General features: G+C 41.4%; 1 protein-coding gene across 2 annotated transcripts in view; it reads right to left on the bottom strand.

The window, feature by feature from the left end:
* Nucleotides 1-13,306, bottom strand: part of FER (FER tyrosine kinase) — a 202,114-nt gene that overhangs the window by 159,002 nt on the left and 29,806 nt on the right. For both annotated transcript variants that reach the window (XM_066603044.1, XM_066603045.1), the window contains exons 4-8: nucleotides 11,567-11,843; nucleotides 10,408-10,581; nucleotides 8,838-8,937; nucleotides 4,393-4,576; nucleotides 1,240-1,377 (exon numbers count right to left, since the gene is read on the bottom strand). In XM_066603044.1, coding sequence (XP_066459141.1) covers nucleotides 1,240-1,377; nucleotides 4,393-4,576; nucleotides 8,838-8,937; nucleotides 10,408-10,581; nucleotides 11,567-11,773 — 803 coding nt within the window. In that variant the 5' untranslated portion in view covers nucleotides 11,774-11,843. The remainder of the gene's footprint in view (nucleotides 1-1,239; nucleotides 1,378-4,392; nucleotides 4,577-8,837; nucleotides 8,938-10,407; nucleotides 10,582-11,566; nucleotides 11,844-13,306) is intronic.

Below are 13,306 nucleotides of genomic sequence, written 5' to 3'. Positions count from 1 at the left end.
ACAAACAACCAAAAATTGTCTCCCTAGTCAGGCTGCTCCGATACACCTTAGATACAGGTCAGCGCATTCTACTGACAATCAGGGCACAATGCAAATATACATTTCATACTTTGGCTTGGGATATAAGACAACATTGGAAAAAGCTGTCACATCCTAAGTGTCCTCAAATTCATCTAAATAAATCTAAAATTTCAGTTTGGGGTTTTTTTTCTGTTTCACGGATCCCCCTTACCCCGCCAGATTTATTTAATAGCCCATATCTCTGCAACATTCATCTTACAATATCCCTGCTTTCCAGTACTTGATCAAAACTTGAACATGCCTTCCCCAACTTGAGAACCTAAAGAGGTTGTCCCACCTATAGCTATTTTGCAGATACTTCCATGCATTGTGCAAAGGGCCGGGTTGGTTCTACTCAAGTCAATGGGATGCAACCAGGGTCACTGTGCAGAGCTGGCTGCTTCCTGAAGCAAAACAGCTAGAAGTGGAACAACCCCTTTAATGTGTGAGGATCAGCAAAGCACTGGCAGGAAACATAAACACTCATTTTCTATCACTAGGTCTGTTAACCTTGGTGAGGCTTTCAATTGAAGGCCAGTTTTGCGTACGTGTAATATGGCCACAGTTCTGCACATGTAGTAAGGAAGTGTTCCCTGGCCTGACCACACGGTTTACCGATTTGACAGTCACCACCGTAGGACTCTTCTAATAATCTGGCCATAGAAAATAACTGCAATAGACCTCAGGTCTGACCAGACTAGTGCAAAATGGAAGACATTGAGCTCAACGGCACAGTAAGGGTGCGTTCACATCTGCGTTGCGGATTTCACATTCCTGCTCCATTCAGAGAGCAGAAAAGGGGAATCTCCGCAGCTGAACGGTTCCAACTGTGGAAGGAACCGAACAGCGTTGTGCAGATCCCATTGATTATAGTTGGGTCTGCCCACGTTCCTCTCAGCTTTTGGACGGTAGTAAAAGAGCTGCATGCAGTTATTTTTCTTCCAGTATTTTCAGCCAGATCTGCGACGAAACCTCCCTGACTTGGTAACCTGGAATTTGAAAATCAGAAACTCAAATTAAGGCAGAGCTATTATGGAGTCGATGATAACTACGGTAATGACACCTCCCTGTCTCCAAATACCCCACAGTTCACCTACTTCCTGCACTTCCCGGCGGCGAGCTCTCTCTCTAGAGCAACGCACATTCACACGAAAAATACAAAGTGGTGAGAAAACTTACTTATGTTTCTCAATAAAGCTTTCATACTCGGTGCTTGGATTTATTTCTTGAACACACATCTTAATTTCTTTATGCACAGCCACAATTTCATCAGACACAAGACTGGTAATCTGACAATATTCATCAAAGATCCCTTTGCTGGAAAAATACAAGAAATAAACAAAACAGTTTAACAATTGAAAAGACATTTAAATGTGCAATTTCTTCTTCATATCCAGTTTAATATACACAACATATATTAAAAACATGTCTACGCAAAATACTGAGCAAGAGAAAGCTCTGAGAACAATGCAGCTGTTTGTATAGTCAAAACAGCTGCACTGTTTTTTGAGCTATTGCGGCAGTATCCCGCTTCGCCTGCATAACTCTTAAGTAGCTAATTAGCTAGAGTTATGCAAAGATGATCGTTCAAAACGGTCAAACTGTTTGAGTGAATTTTGAGGGATCATCGCTCCGTGCAAATGGGCCTTATGCAATTTTAAGCACACTTGTAATTTTTTTTTTTCGTTAATAGTATAGCCATACTATGAAAAATGTAGACTTGTTTTAAGTAATTTAAATAAAGTTATGTAGCTGATCACTTCTTTAACCCCTTAATGATGCAACTTTTTTTTGTTTGTTTCTCTTCCCCACTTTGAAAAAAACATAACTAATTTTTGAAGCAGCAGGGAGTATGTGCGACCACTGCTCCATTCAATTTCCTCTGGACAGCAGGCATGCAGTGAAGAACAGGAGGCTAGTCTAGAGTTCTGGATTAAATTCTTGTCATTACACCCCCTCTATCCCCTCCCCCATACCCCCCCCCATCCTTAGTTGTACCTTTTTTTCATATGTTTTAGCTCATAAGCAGACCTAATGTAAAACTGCAATTATATATTTACACAATTACGGTTAAATAGTTCATGGTAGTCTAATTGTGGAATGCAAGAAACAACATGTAAGAAGACGACTATTACCTGCATGTTATGTAATGATAGGCTAACTGTTAATAAAAAAACTTATTGAACATTAAGAACAGGAGGCTTAGGATCCCTATTCTAGATCAGTAGGGGTCAAAGTAATGAGACATTTTTTGACTCATCCTGTGAATGTTTTCCTATTAAGACAATGGGGAGACCAGCGTTTCAAATGCTAATCTTCATATAATCCCCTCAGGTACAAAATGCACCTATGCATGAAGAGGAACACGTCTTCATACATTAAGCGCATCTTGGCTAGCCACAAGCTGGAGTATTGTTCTGGTGTAAAATTATATTGAAATCTATTGGACCAGAAAGGCCAAGTTCCCCTATCATAAGCCACATACTTTAAGAGTAAAGCCAGGCTCACACGAGCGGGTTGGATACCACATGCTGTAGGCCCGCAATGGATTCCAGTTGCGAGCCCCCCCTGCCCTGACATTGCTGTGAGCCATATAAGGGAAAAAAAGGAGGGGAGAGGGGGATTTTTGCACTAGCGGTGACTGCACCAATTTTTGCATTTCTACTTTGGTTTTACTATAATGAGTTCACTCTAATATCCTTTATGAGAAAACCTCTTTAAGGAGAGGAGAGTTCAATAAAAACTACAAGTAATAATTATAGCAAAGGGGAAAAAAAGACTAAGAACTAGTCAACTAATTGTTAATCCAAAAAATTAAAAAGGTACAGGAAGCAGCAACTACACACACCGGGTGAGAAAAAAACAGATTGAAAATCAAATCCATATACGTAGGGTTGAAAAAGAAAAAAAAAAATTGACATTCACCAATCCTGTAAAAATGCAGCGACGTTGATCAAGATCCGATTGGAGATGAAACGTTGCTGCATTTTTTACCATGGCAGAATAAAAGTTTGCAACTCTCTCTGCACCCGTGAATGCTGACGCACTTTTTTTCAAATCGGATGTGCTATACAGATTAGGTCTGGTCCGTGTGTGGCTGGTGCATTTACATAGAAGGATCCGACCACAGGAGTGGTGTTCCTTTGCATGCTGCTGGTGCCTCTGTGTGTATATTCATGACCGAGCACCATGTCATACAGCACACAGTGATGAGACTTGGTTTGAGTAGCAGAACATCTGCCCAAAGTCCAGATTTCAATCCCACTGAGCATCTTTGGAACAAACTAAAATGCCACATGAATGCATGTCCATCATCTCCCGTAACACTACCTGAATCTCTCCTCGAAGAAAGGAAGAAAATCCCTCTACACACCTACTGAAATGGATAGCATGCCTAGGAGGGTTACTTTAGTCATTGAGGCAAAAGATGGGCCGCCATATTAAAAAAATTTGAACAAAATCGAATTTCGTCACCTTCTTTGTGTGACCCAATATTTTCGTCAACATAATGTACAAGCTCTCCCCATCTGTCCCGTTAAAGGCAGGTTAGCAGAGTGAAGCTCGGCACTTAACCTGGTTGTTCTATTAAATGAAAGTATCCTCTATCCTCAGGAGAAGTTATTCAGTGAAGGTCTGATAACGATGTAACTAGTTTTTTTGTTAAGATCCACTGGGTCCCCTGATCCATCCATTTCAATGGGACTGCCAGAGGAGTCTGACAGTCTCCTACAGTGCCACACAGATAAATGAAGTGACAGTGTATTGCTCAATAGCCACTCCATGGTGATCTCCATTCTTGCTAACAGTGGGGGTCCCAGTGACCAGATAACTTAACTTGGAGCAATATCCCCTTCAAAATGGTAACTAACTTTTTAAAAAAGCTTTAGACATATCAAAATTTTTCATCGGTGGGGGTCAGGGAGCCCAGACCCCCACTGATCGCTAAAATAAGGGGCAGAAGCATCTGAGAAAGGTGCCCGTTTAGCTGTTTGTGTCATTGCTCGGAGCAGTGTAAGGGCTCAGTAGACAGTCTATGGAGCAAGTACTCAACTTGCAATAAGAGTTGAATGGGCACAGCACTCAGCTGAGCTCCTCAGCCTATTCATTTTAGTGATCTTGGGGGTCCGAGCACCCAGCCACCCCCCCCCCCCCCCAACCCTTGCCATCCAATAAATACTTATGACATGCCAAACGTTGTTTTTTTTAAAGGATATACTTTAAGCCTTCTCCTTCAATTACAAAACTGAATAAAAAAAACAAAACAATGAATAACTCTATAAAGAGACCAAGTCCAAGCCATTATTATGGCTACAAACAGGAATTATTTCTTACAGGCCTTTGATCATCTCCTCTTGCATTGTCTGTAGTGAATCCAGAAGAAGAGGAAGAGTGGAATCATAATACTGATCCTGGTGAAGCTGGGCTCCTTTCAGGGCAAGCACATACTGGTTATGGAGCATGTGGAGCTTCATAGTGGCTTTGTCATATCGGTCCTTGGCTTTTTCTGTCTCTTTACCTGTGTTGCATTCAGGAGACACAAAGTTATTACCACAAGATTTAACTGTTGATCATGTATCTAAATCACACCTCCATAATTACTGAAAGGTCAAAGTATATAAATGTTCTTATTAAAAAAGGCAGTGAACCTTAAAAGGCAACACTTCAAGCTTAAATACAAACAGAACAACTGCTTATATTCCATTGTGTTTTAGGGTTTTTCTTTAACAAGATCACTGCCTCCTGTCAGGAGCTCCGAAATAATATGTAACTCAAGACCTACAGGGCTGATTACCCATTATTTTTCCCCAATACTTGTTCTTGGCTGCCTTTTAGTTCAGCTCTATTTGGACAGAACTGTGATTTGTGACTCTAGCCTAGCTACAGCGTCTAACCTGTAGTAGTCTGGGACACACCCCGACTCCTTATTGGTTTGGGCTGCAGGGGAGGAAAAATAAACATCATGTAATCATCACTTGTGCTGAATTACATATCAATTTTGTCCACCTGGACTAAGGGGTCGCATAATGTTAGCAATGGAGTGTTACGAGTCACTGGCAGACACCATCCACATCTATACCTGTGTATAGATCAACATGAAGCAAGAAAATGGTGGAGGCGTTACAATTTTAAGGATTATCCAGCGTTAAAAAAAAATTGATAGGCTATCCTCAGGTGAATGGCGCATGCCGGCAGTACTCCAAACGGTTGCCATAAATACAGTGTTTTGAGAACGAACACACTTGTGCTCAGATATAAACACTGAAGAGGCTGCATCGCTTGCAAGACCGCCATGGACACTTGAAATGAGTTGATTGGTGGGAATCTTGAGCAGAGGACCGCCGGATACTGATGGCCTTTCTTGAGTCTAGGCCATACATTTTAAAAGGGGGGGGGGGGGAGATAACTTCTTTAAGATAAGATTTAAAAAGTGTATATATAATGTTCGGGTCAAACTGTAAAACTCCTATCTGTGGTTGATACGCAGTCCAGATGGTAGTTACAGTAGTCAAGGATCAAGCTGTGTATAAGGGCCCTAACTTTTTCAAAGCCAGGCCTCCTATTCCACCTGATTGATCGCAATGAATATCAAAGCCTCACACAGATGGTTCTCATAAAACAGAGACATAGGTTTGCCCAATTAAATCTCCTCTCCATTTAGGAAGCACAAACTGTCTTTGCTCGTACAGAGAATTGGCTTGATTCAACTTCTCACAGAATGTGCAATGTCTCCACATCCTCTTACTTCTTAAAATATTGATTTAAATAGCCGATCAAGTGTGAGAGCAGATGAGTTGTGGCCGGCCCCAACCGCACACAGCCTGTTGCCAAGAAACGCTTTATGTGAAGGAAATATTTGCAAACATGAAATGGGCCCTCTAAAATTTAAAGGCCTAATAAAACGTAATATGAGCTATGCCATTTGACTTGTCATGGCAGGCGCTGCGCTATTAATTATATCAAATGTTACATCTTTATGGGTAACCTGGCTAGCTACCTTGAATACTGAAGAAGAGAAAGGATTTAAAAAAAAAGGACTTTAGCTGCCAGGAAACTAATATCAGGTGAAATATTATTTTACTGTATATATTCTACTTAAAGAACAACTTGTTACATCCTCTACCATGCAAGATAAGCTGCATACCTAACAGCTTATTCACACGAGCCAGCAGAAAGCCGGATATCACCACGTATGGCAGCGAGTGCACTGCCCATGACAGCGGGTCTCACGCACGCTGCCATGCAAAGTGGGACACTTTTTCCCCAATCCCTACTCTCTCTCATATCGGAGTTGTGTATGTATTGTCACCCATATGCAATGTATTGCGTATGGACAGCATTGCATATGCCACCCATAGAAGAGAATAGGGCTCACACAGCGCGATACGTGGTTAAATAAGAGCACGCTGCAATCCTTTTCACGTGCATACCTACATGCTAATATGAATGGATCAATAAAAGTCCATGTACTTTAACCGAAGACATTCACCGCGTGTCACGCACCAAAGTCACGGTGGTGTGAATGAGCTCTTACAGCCACATCCCCGCTGACACCTTTGCTGTTTTTCACTTCTAGATCCCCACGGTCACCTGAAATGGATCCTGTTATATAAATGAGCCCAACACTAATGTATTGTCAAGAGGGCAGTCCCCATCACTCAGTATCAATGGATGGTGTCCAGTTTGATGGACCCCAAGCAGTGGAGACCCCCCACTTCACAGTATATTAGTGTCAGGCTCAGTATGAAGTCGGACACACTGAGTAAACGTGAGGTTCTATTGTAGAAGAAAAATAAAAACGTCAAAAGATGTAACGACATTGCAGCTGCAAAGGTATACAGCCTGTTCTGCTTCTCAGGGGATGTAATAGGTCCTCCTTAAAGGGAAATCCACTCACATTCATCTTCTGATATGTTACAAATAGATGAGGGGTGGGTATATTGGTAGTGTCTGTTAGCTCAGCTCACAATAGATTTCCAGACCACAAGAACACTAAAAGGAGAACCGGTCACCTCCCAGTAGTACCATAAACTGAGGTATGGCGCGGTTTGAGGAGGCGACGGCGAGCCTGACATATTTATTTATATACACTCACAGCTCCGTTCATTCCCACGCTATCACCTGCACCTGGTGAAAAATCAGACCCTCTTCAAATTGCTATGCATGCCCATACAAGAGCATGAGCCTAGCAATCTGAAAAGAGGCAGATTTTCATGCTGCATACAAACTTCACTGGGTGACATTCCGGGGAATGAGGAGAGTGGCCAAAAACAACACAAACCACACAAACCACAAGGCCTATTTAGACAATGATTATCCCTCAAAAGATGTCTTGAGAGATAATCGTTGCGAGTCTTTAAGCGCACAGTGATCGCTCAAATGTTGAGTGATCACCTTGAGCTCCAAGCGGGCAATACAGAAGAAAAGCGGTGTCACTTGTCTTCTGCATCTTGCTGTTCTCTGCTCGAAGCGCCTGGCTGTTACACAGCCGAGAGCTCAGTGCGGGGTATGCAGAACACAGCTGGACCGCTGTGTTCTTCATACCCAGCCTGTGTTCTTTATACCCAGCCTGTGTTCAGAGAGCGGGGTACAGCTGAAACAATAGTATCAGCTGTATTCCACTGTGAACTCCTGATAAGGCTGATCATTGTCTTTCAGCATGCAGGACGTCAGTGCAGTTAGACAACGATTATCGCTCAAAAGACGGCTTTTAAGCGAATTTTGAGCGATAATAGTTGTGTCTAAATGGGCCTTTAGTGCATGGTGTTAATTGGAGGTAACAGGTTCCCTTTAAACCCCTTGGGTGTTCAGAGATTTCTGTGACTGAAAACTGTGCACAAAATTATAAGCAAACCGCATTGCACAGAGACCTGGAAATGTCATTCAAATCCATAGCAAACTGAAACCAAGGCCTTTTATTCTGGACATATATATGGTCTTAAAGCCTCAGCTGCTGAAGCTCAGAGTGGCAGCTATAATAGGAGGCAAGGTTGGCCCACGCTAGAGGTGATGAAGACTCTCTTAAGATCCAATGTCCACGGGCAGATTTGATTTGTGGAAGACTTCATTGCCTTTGGTGACAGACGGGACACTGTGGGCACCTGTGCATAAGTGGATGCAGCAGAGAAGATGCTATCAGGAATGTGGCAGTCACTGCTGATGTACTAAATCAGGGGTGGCTTGTATAAGGACTGAATGATGTTATGAAGCGTAAACCTACATTTTTGTGAGTAGTAGCTACCTAGTCAGAAGGATGTGAAAATTCCTCTCTGAACTATCAAGTCATACACTGAAAAACCTAAACCTACATCCACCCCTTGGTCCCCTGGGGGCCCACAAACAACTGCGCAATTCCACAGACACCCTGTTATCTGTCCCTGGTAAATAGGGGCATATAATGTTGAATATATAGGTTTAAAATAGCAGACAGTGTCCACTACAGAGTTTCCTGAACTGAGCTTTGGGAATGCTAAATCTTCAACAGTTCCCCCCCATAAGGGGCATGTTAGCGCACTGGAGGACAGCCGTATTCATTCTAGTAAAGACGCAGCAGAGGCCAGTTTTCTAGTGATTCACTGATGACTACACTTCTCCACTTGAGAACCCTCAGTTGATGAATAGTAACATTCACAGATGTCAAGTTTTTTTTCCTTTATACTCCATAAACTAAGATGAAAAAATAAATAAATAAATAAATCAACCTAATATTAAAAAAAAAAAAAAAATTGGTTATTTGATATTTCTCCCTTTAAGTGGAAGTTTTTAAACAATAAAATTACCTTTCGTAACTGCTTCTTTAAATTTTTCCTTTGCTGAATTCACTTCTTTTGTTAGCTGTCTGTAACTCAATTTCAGTTTTTCTAATTCTGTTTTTGTTACCTAATTGTGAATGGAGGAGAAAAAAAAAAAAAAAAAAAAGACAATGACATTTTATAGCACTTTGGACAATTTAGTGTAAAACTGACAACACAATCATAAAGGCCCTTTTACAATAGACAAATGTCGGGCAAACAATCTTCAGGATTAAGCTGCATAAAATCCGGAAGGATGATCGTTCAGTGTAAACAGCAGCAGTTCAGTACTGAACGGCCACTGTGTTAAGTGAATAGAGAGGGGCGGGGGAGAGCGAGGAGTGAAATCTCCTACAGCCGTCCTGGCCCACTGCTGGCCGCTCTGCTAGCGAAGCAGTGATACTTGCTTCTGTGCAGCAGCAGGGGAGCGAGTACACACAGGGTTGAGTGTCGGGCACAGTTTGCCCGACATTCGTACAGTATAAATGGGCTTTTACTCTGCATCATTTTGTACAATGGTGTTAACATGCCATACCAAAGAAAAACCACTTTACCCGACATTCCCAAGACTGCTCATATATTTTAGATACTTGTTGTTCCAGTACTTGTTTACCCCGGCAACACTGTACACACGCACGCTTAACCAAATGTGCAGGTTTTGTGATTGTAAGGAGATAAAAATTTGAAAATCAGGCAACTCTGCCAAGGGCTTATTTCCCCAAGGACAAAAAAGGTTCAGTAGCGGAAATCTAACTGCCTGACCCTCAACTGCCAAACACGTCAGAGGATAGTCAATCTAGATTTACCGTGTGGGGCCAACTTAGGAGAGAAAGAAAAAGGTTCTCAGCTGACTACATTTCCGACATTTTATCTCCTCTAAGGAGCAGAAAACTAGACCATTGTCATACTTGGAGCAGCAGTGAATACTTTAAACTCCTGTTAATAACCACCTTCTTCCTTATCCACCCACCATTGGAATTCATTATTGTCTTAAACAATCCTTTCAAAAGCAAATCACGAGGGAATGTATGGACAATGGCGTGGACTAAACAAATTCTATAAGCCATAAAATGCTCAATGTCCATAGCAACTGCAAAAATGAAGTTTGCATGTATACTACTCAGTCAAATCGACAAGCAGATGGAGCGGCCCACAGATAAACCACAGGGAATCGGGATTCCCAAAGCTTAAAAGGAACACTAAACAAATTTCACAACATAGGTCATCACCCTCAGAGAAATGCCACACATTGAGCATGCTGTAATAATAATCTTTATTTGTATAGCGCCAACTTATTCCGCAGCGCTTTAAACAAGTACTGACTGCAGCAACTACAGGTTGAATAGCCGAGATCAACATACTATACCCAGAGTACTACATTTTTCCCTTTTATTTATTTCCTTAATAAATTAGGGAAACTAAACATTTTTTCAAAAAAGCTGCTAATAAGCCGAGGACGACTTCCAGGAAGGTCATTAATAATCACCAAAAAATACAAGAAAAAGTGTTCTTGAAGACAAATATTAAATAAAAGACAACTTCATTTACAAGACCCTACCTTGTACAACTCTGCCTCAATCTGCTGGTGAATACTGTTGTAACTCTTCTTCACTTGCTGCTTGTCTTTGATCATGACACTAAGGCGGTGGAGGGGTCCTGCGTTGAGCTCTTCCGCATGACTTTTCATGATCTTACTCAACTGCTCTGTCTGATGAACCATGTGCAGCCATGACTACAAGGCAAGAATAAAAAGACCAAAACATTTACAATGATGCAGTAATTAAAAGGAGCTTTAGGGCTTTAGGTGAGCAAGGTTAATAAAAAATGTTATACATTTTACAAAAAATACAGTATACAAAAAAAAAAAATAATTCTTAGTATACTTATACACAGGCGTTCGGCAAAGAGCCTGTTTACTTTAGTTTCGGCTGCAGACATCGGCTTTTAGCACTACCTATCATTGATTAGGTGCGCTAAACACCAAACTATAGAACAGACTCGGTTTGAAAATCAATCGAGTGCTTGTCTGAGAGGCTCCATTAAAAACAATGGGAGCATTATACTGCGATTACCACGGCACTGAAACCGCTGCGGTAATCACTGAATATAAGCGCCTGTGTGAGGGAGGCCTTAGGCCTCATGTCCACGAGGAAAATCAGGCCTGCGTGGATTTCTGATGCGGATGCACTATATATTGTCTTTTTTTTCATGCGGGAGATCAACTAAGCTAGAGCTCCCGCACGCGTGTTCCGTGTTAAAATGGAGCATGCCACTTTTTTCTCCCACGCGTGAAATCTGCAAATCAGCTAAAATACCATCAGCGGCTATTTAATTAACCGTGGCTAATGCATTCCTATGGGATGCGGATTTGCTAAATATGATTTCCCCGTGGACAAGAGGCCTTAGGCAGGAAGACCGCCTGTGAATGTACGCAACGTCACAGCAATCAGCCAGCTGGAGGTGAGGTGACCCCCCCCTCCCCTTTGACCCTGCAGAAGACAGGAGAAGATAGGAGAGGGGAAAATCTGGTAAGTAGACTGACGAGAAAGGAATAGGCAAGTATAGGCAATAGGCAAATTTTTTTTTAATGACAGAACCCCTTTAAATGTGGTGACAATTGTTAGTCTCATGAAATCTAGACAATACCCAGACCCCATGTTGTGCTAATAAACTGAACAGGGAATACCATGAAAGACATTTTACAGCCCTACCCTTACCTTGGATACACTACTGATGTAATCAAGCTGAGGAACACTTTCTTTATCAACCTGGTTGCAAAGATTTTGCAGGGTCGAGGCATAATCCTTGTCACTTTTAATTCTCAAAGCCATGAATTTTTTCACAGTTTCCAGGAGACGCAGCTCCCAGTCTTGAAGCTTTAGCAAAGCTTCATGTGAAAATTTAAGATCCATGCCAAACCCCATCTTCACCAAGGCACTTAGAGGGTCTGGTCTTGACAGAGAAATTTCTTTTGGTCAGCACATGCCCGAAAGTCTGAAATAAAACAAAAAAAATACATAAGAGTCACAATCTACTAGAACTAGAAAAGTTTTACATACAGGTCAATTGTCAATTTTCTTGCAAAGGTTCACAGCCAATTGCTAGAGCATAAGCAGTGCCAAGTGTTACACTTAGATTAATTATTAGAGATGAGCGAACGTGCTCGTTTAGTACAATTACATCGCTTTTTTCGAGTAACTGGCTACTAGGGCAAAAAGATTTGGGGGGCACCGGGGTAGGACTCTCTCTCTCTTCCTCCCCCATTCCCCATCGCAACCCCCAGCTCACCCCCGGCGCCCCACGAATCTTTTCGCCCGATTAGGCAGTTACTCGAAAAAAGCGATGCTCAATCGAGTAATTGCTCTAAACGAGCACGTTCGCTCACCTCTATTAATTATACATTCAGGATTCAAGCTAATATTATCATAAACCTTTATAAAAGTTATGAAAAGCTCATCCACCAAAGTCTCTCCTTTCTCCTAACTGGAGGGGTTACCGGAGGCCTAAGGATAGGCCATCAAGGTTAGATCCAAAAAAAACCTTTAATGTGTACAATGCGCTTAACACCATTTACCACTTCAGGGTAACTTCATTCATTCCCTACACATTTTACTGATAAATCACTAAATATAAAAACCTGCTACATGGAATAGTGTGGTTGTACACATCAGGAAATCCCTCCAAAAGCATACATCTAGTAGACACAGCAAAAGGAGTGTGAAACTAACCGGTGCTTAAACACACAGCAGGCTATTTGCACACTTACATCATACCTTCAGTCTGTTATTCTGTATTCCTAAAAAGAAAATGGGTACAAGCCCTTACATGTCATTCTTTCGTTTTAAAGTGCTTTCTTGAAGGCTGAGACCAATGACTATCAACAGCGCATTCTACGTAATCAAGATGTTATATCGCCATCCTCCTGAGGAAGCTTGGGGCGAAACACATGTCGGGGTCCAGGTGGTCAGGTGGGCTTTATACATTATGTACTGCTGCTTATATGCATAGACTTATAATGCTTTGATGTGTCATTTTATATGATTATATGTTTGTTGATATATAATTTTGCATACATGCACTTTTTGAGCATGTATTTAATTCTATGAACTTGATATGTTGTATGCCTTCCTTCTGCTTGTCTGCTGCACATTGGAACCTCCTCTCTATTGTACTCTAACATTTTTTTTAATTGTAATGAATAAAACATAGAAAAGTTTTTTATGGAAGCTTTGTGTGCGGACCTATTTTTGGATTGTTTTGTTTAGAAAATACATCTGCTACAAACCAACGAAGTTTCTTTGAGGATGGAAAGAGTAAAAGGTACATATAGTCGTTAAAGCGTACAGTCATTAGTTTTCTATTACACAAACTGATGATTGTTCATTAGTGTCTCAATGAGATATTCATAGAGTGCATCTCCAAGAAAATTAATTAGCAAATTGTTCAAATATGAGCAT

This window comes from Eleutherodactylus coqui, chromosome 5 (genome assembly GCF_035609145.1).
Source record: "Eleutherodactylus coqui strain aEleCoq1 chromosome 5, aEleCoq1.hap1, whole genome shotgun sequence".
Lineage (NCBI taxonomy): Eukaryota > Metazoa > Chordata > Amphibia > Anura > Eleutherodactylidae > Eleutherodactylus > Eleutherodactylus coqui.
Note: the sequence above shows the minus strand (reverse complement) of the source record. Positions and strands in the feature narration are given on the sequence as shown.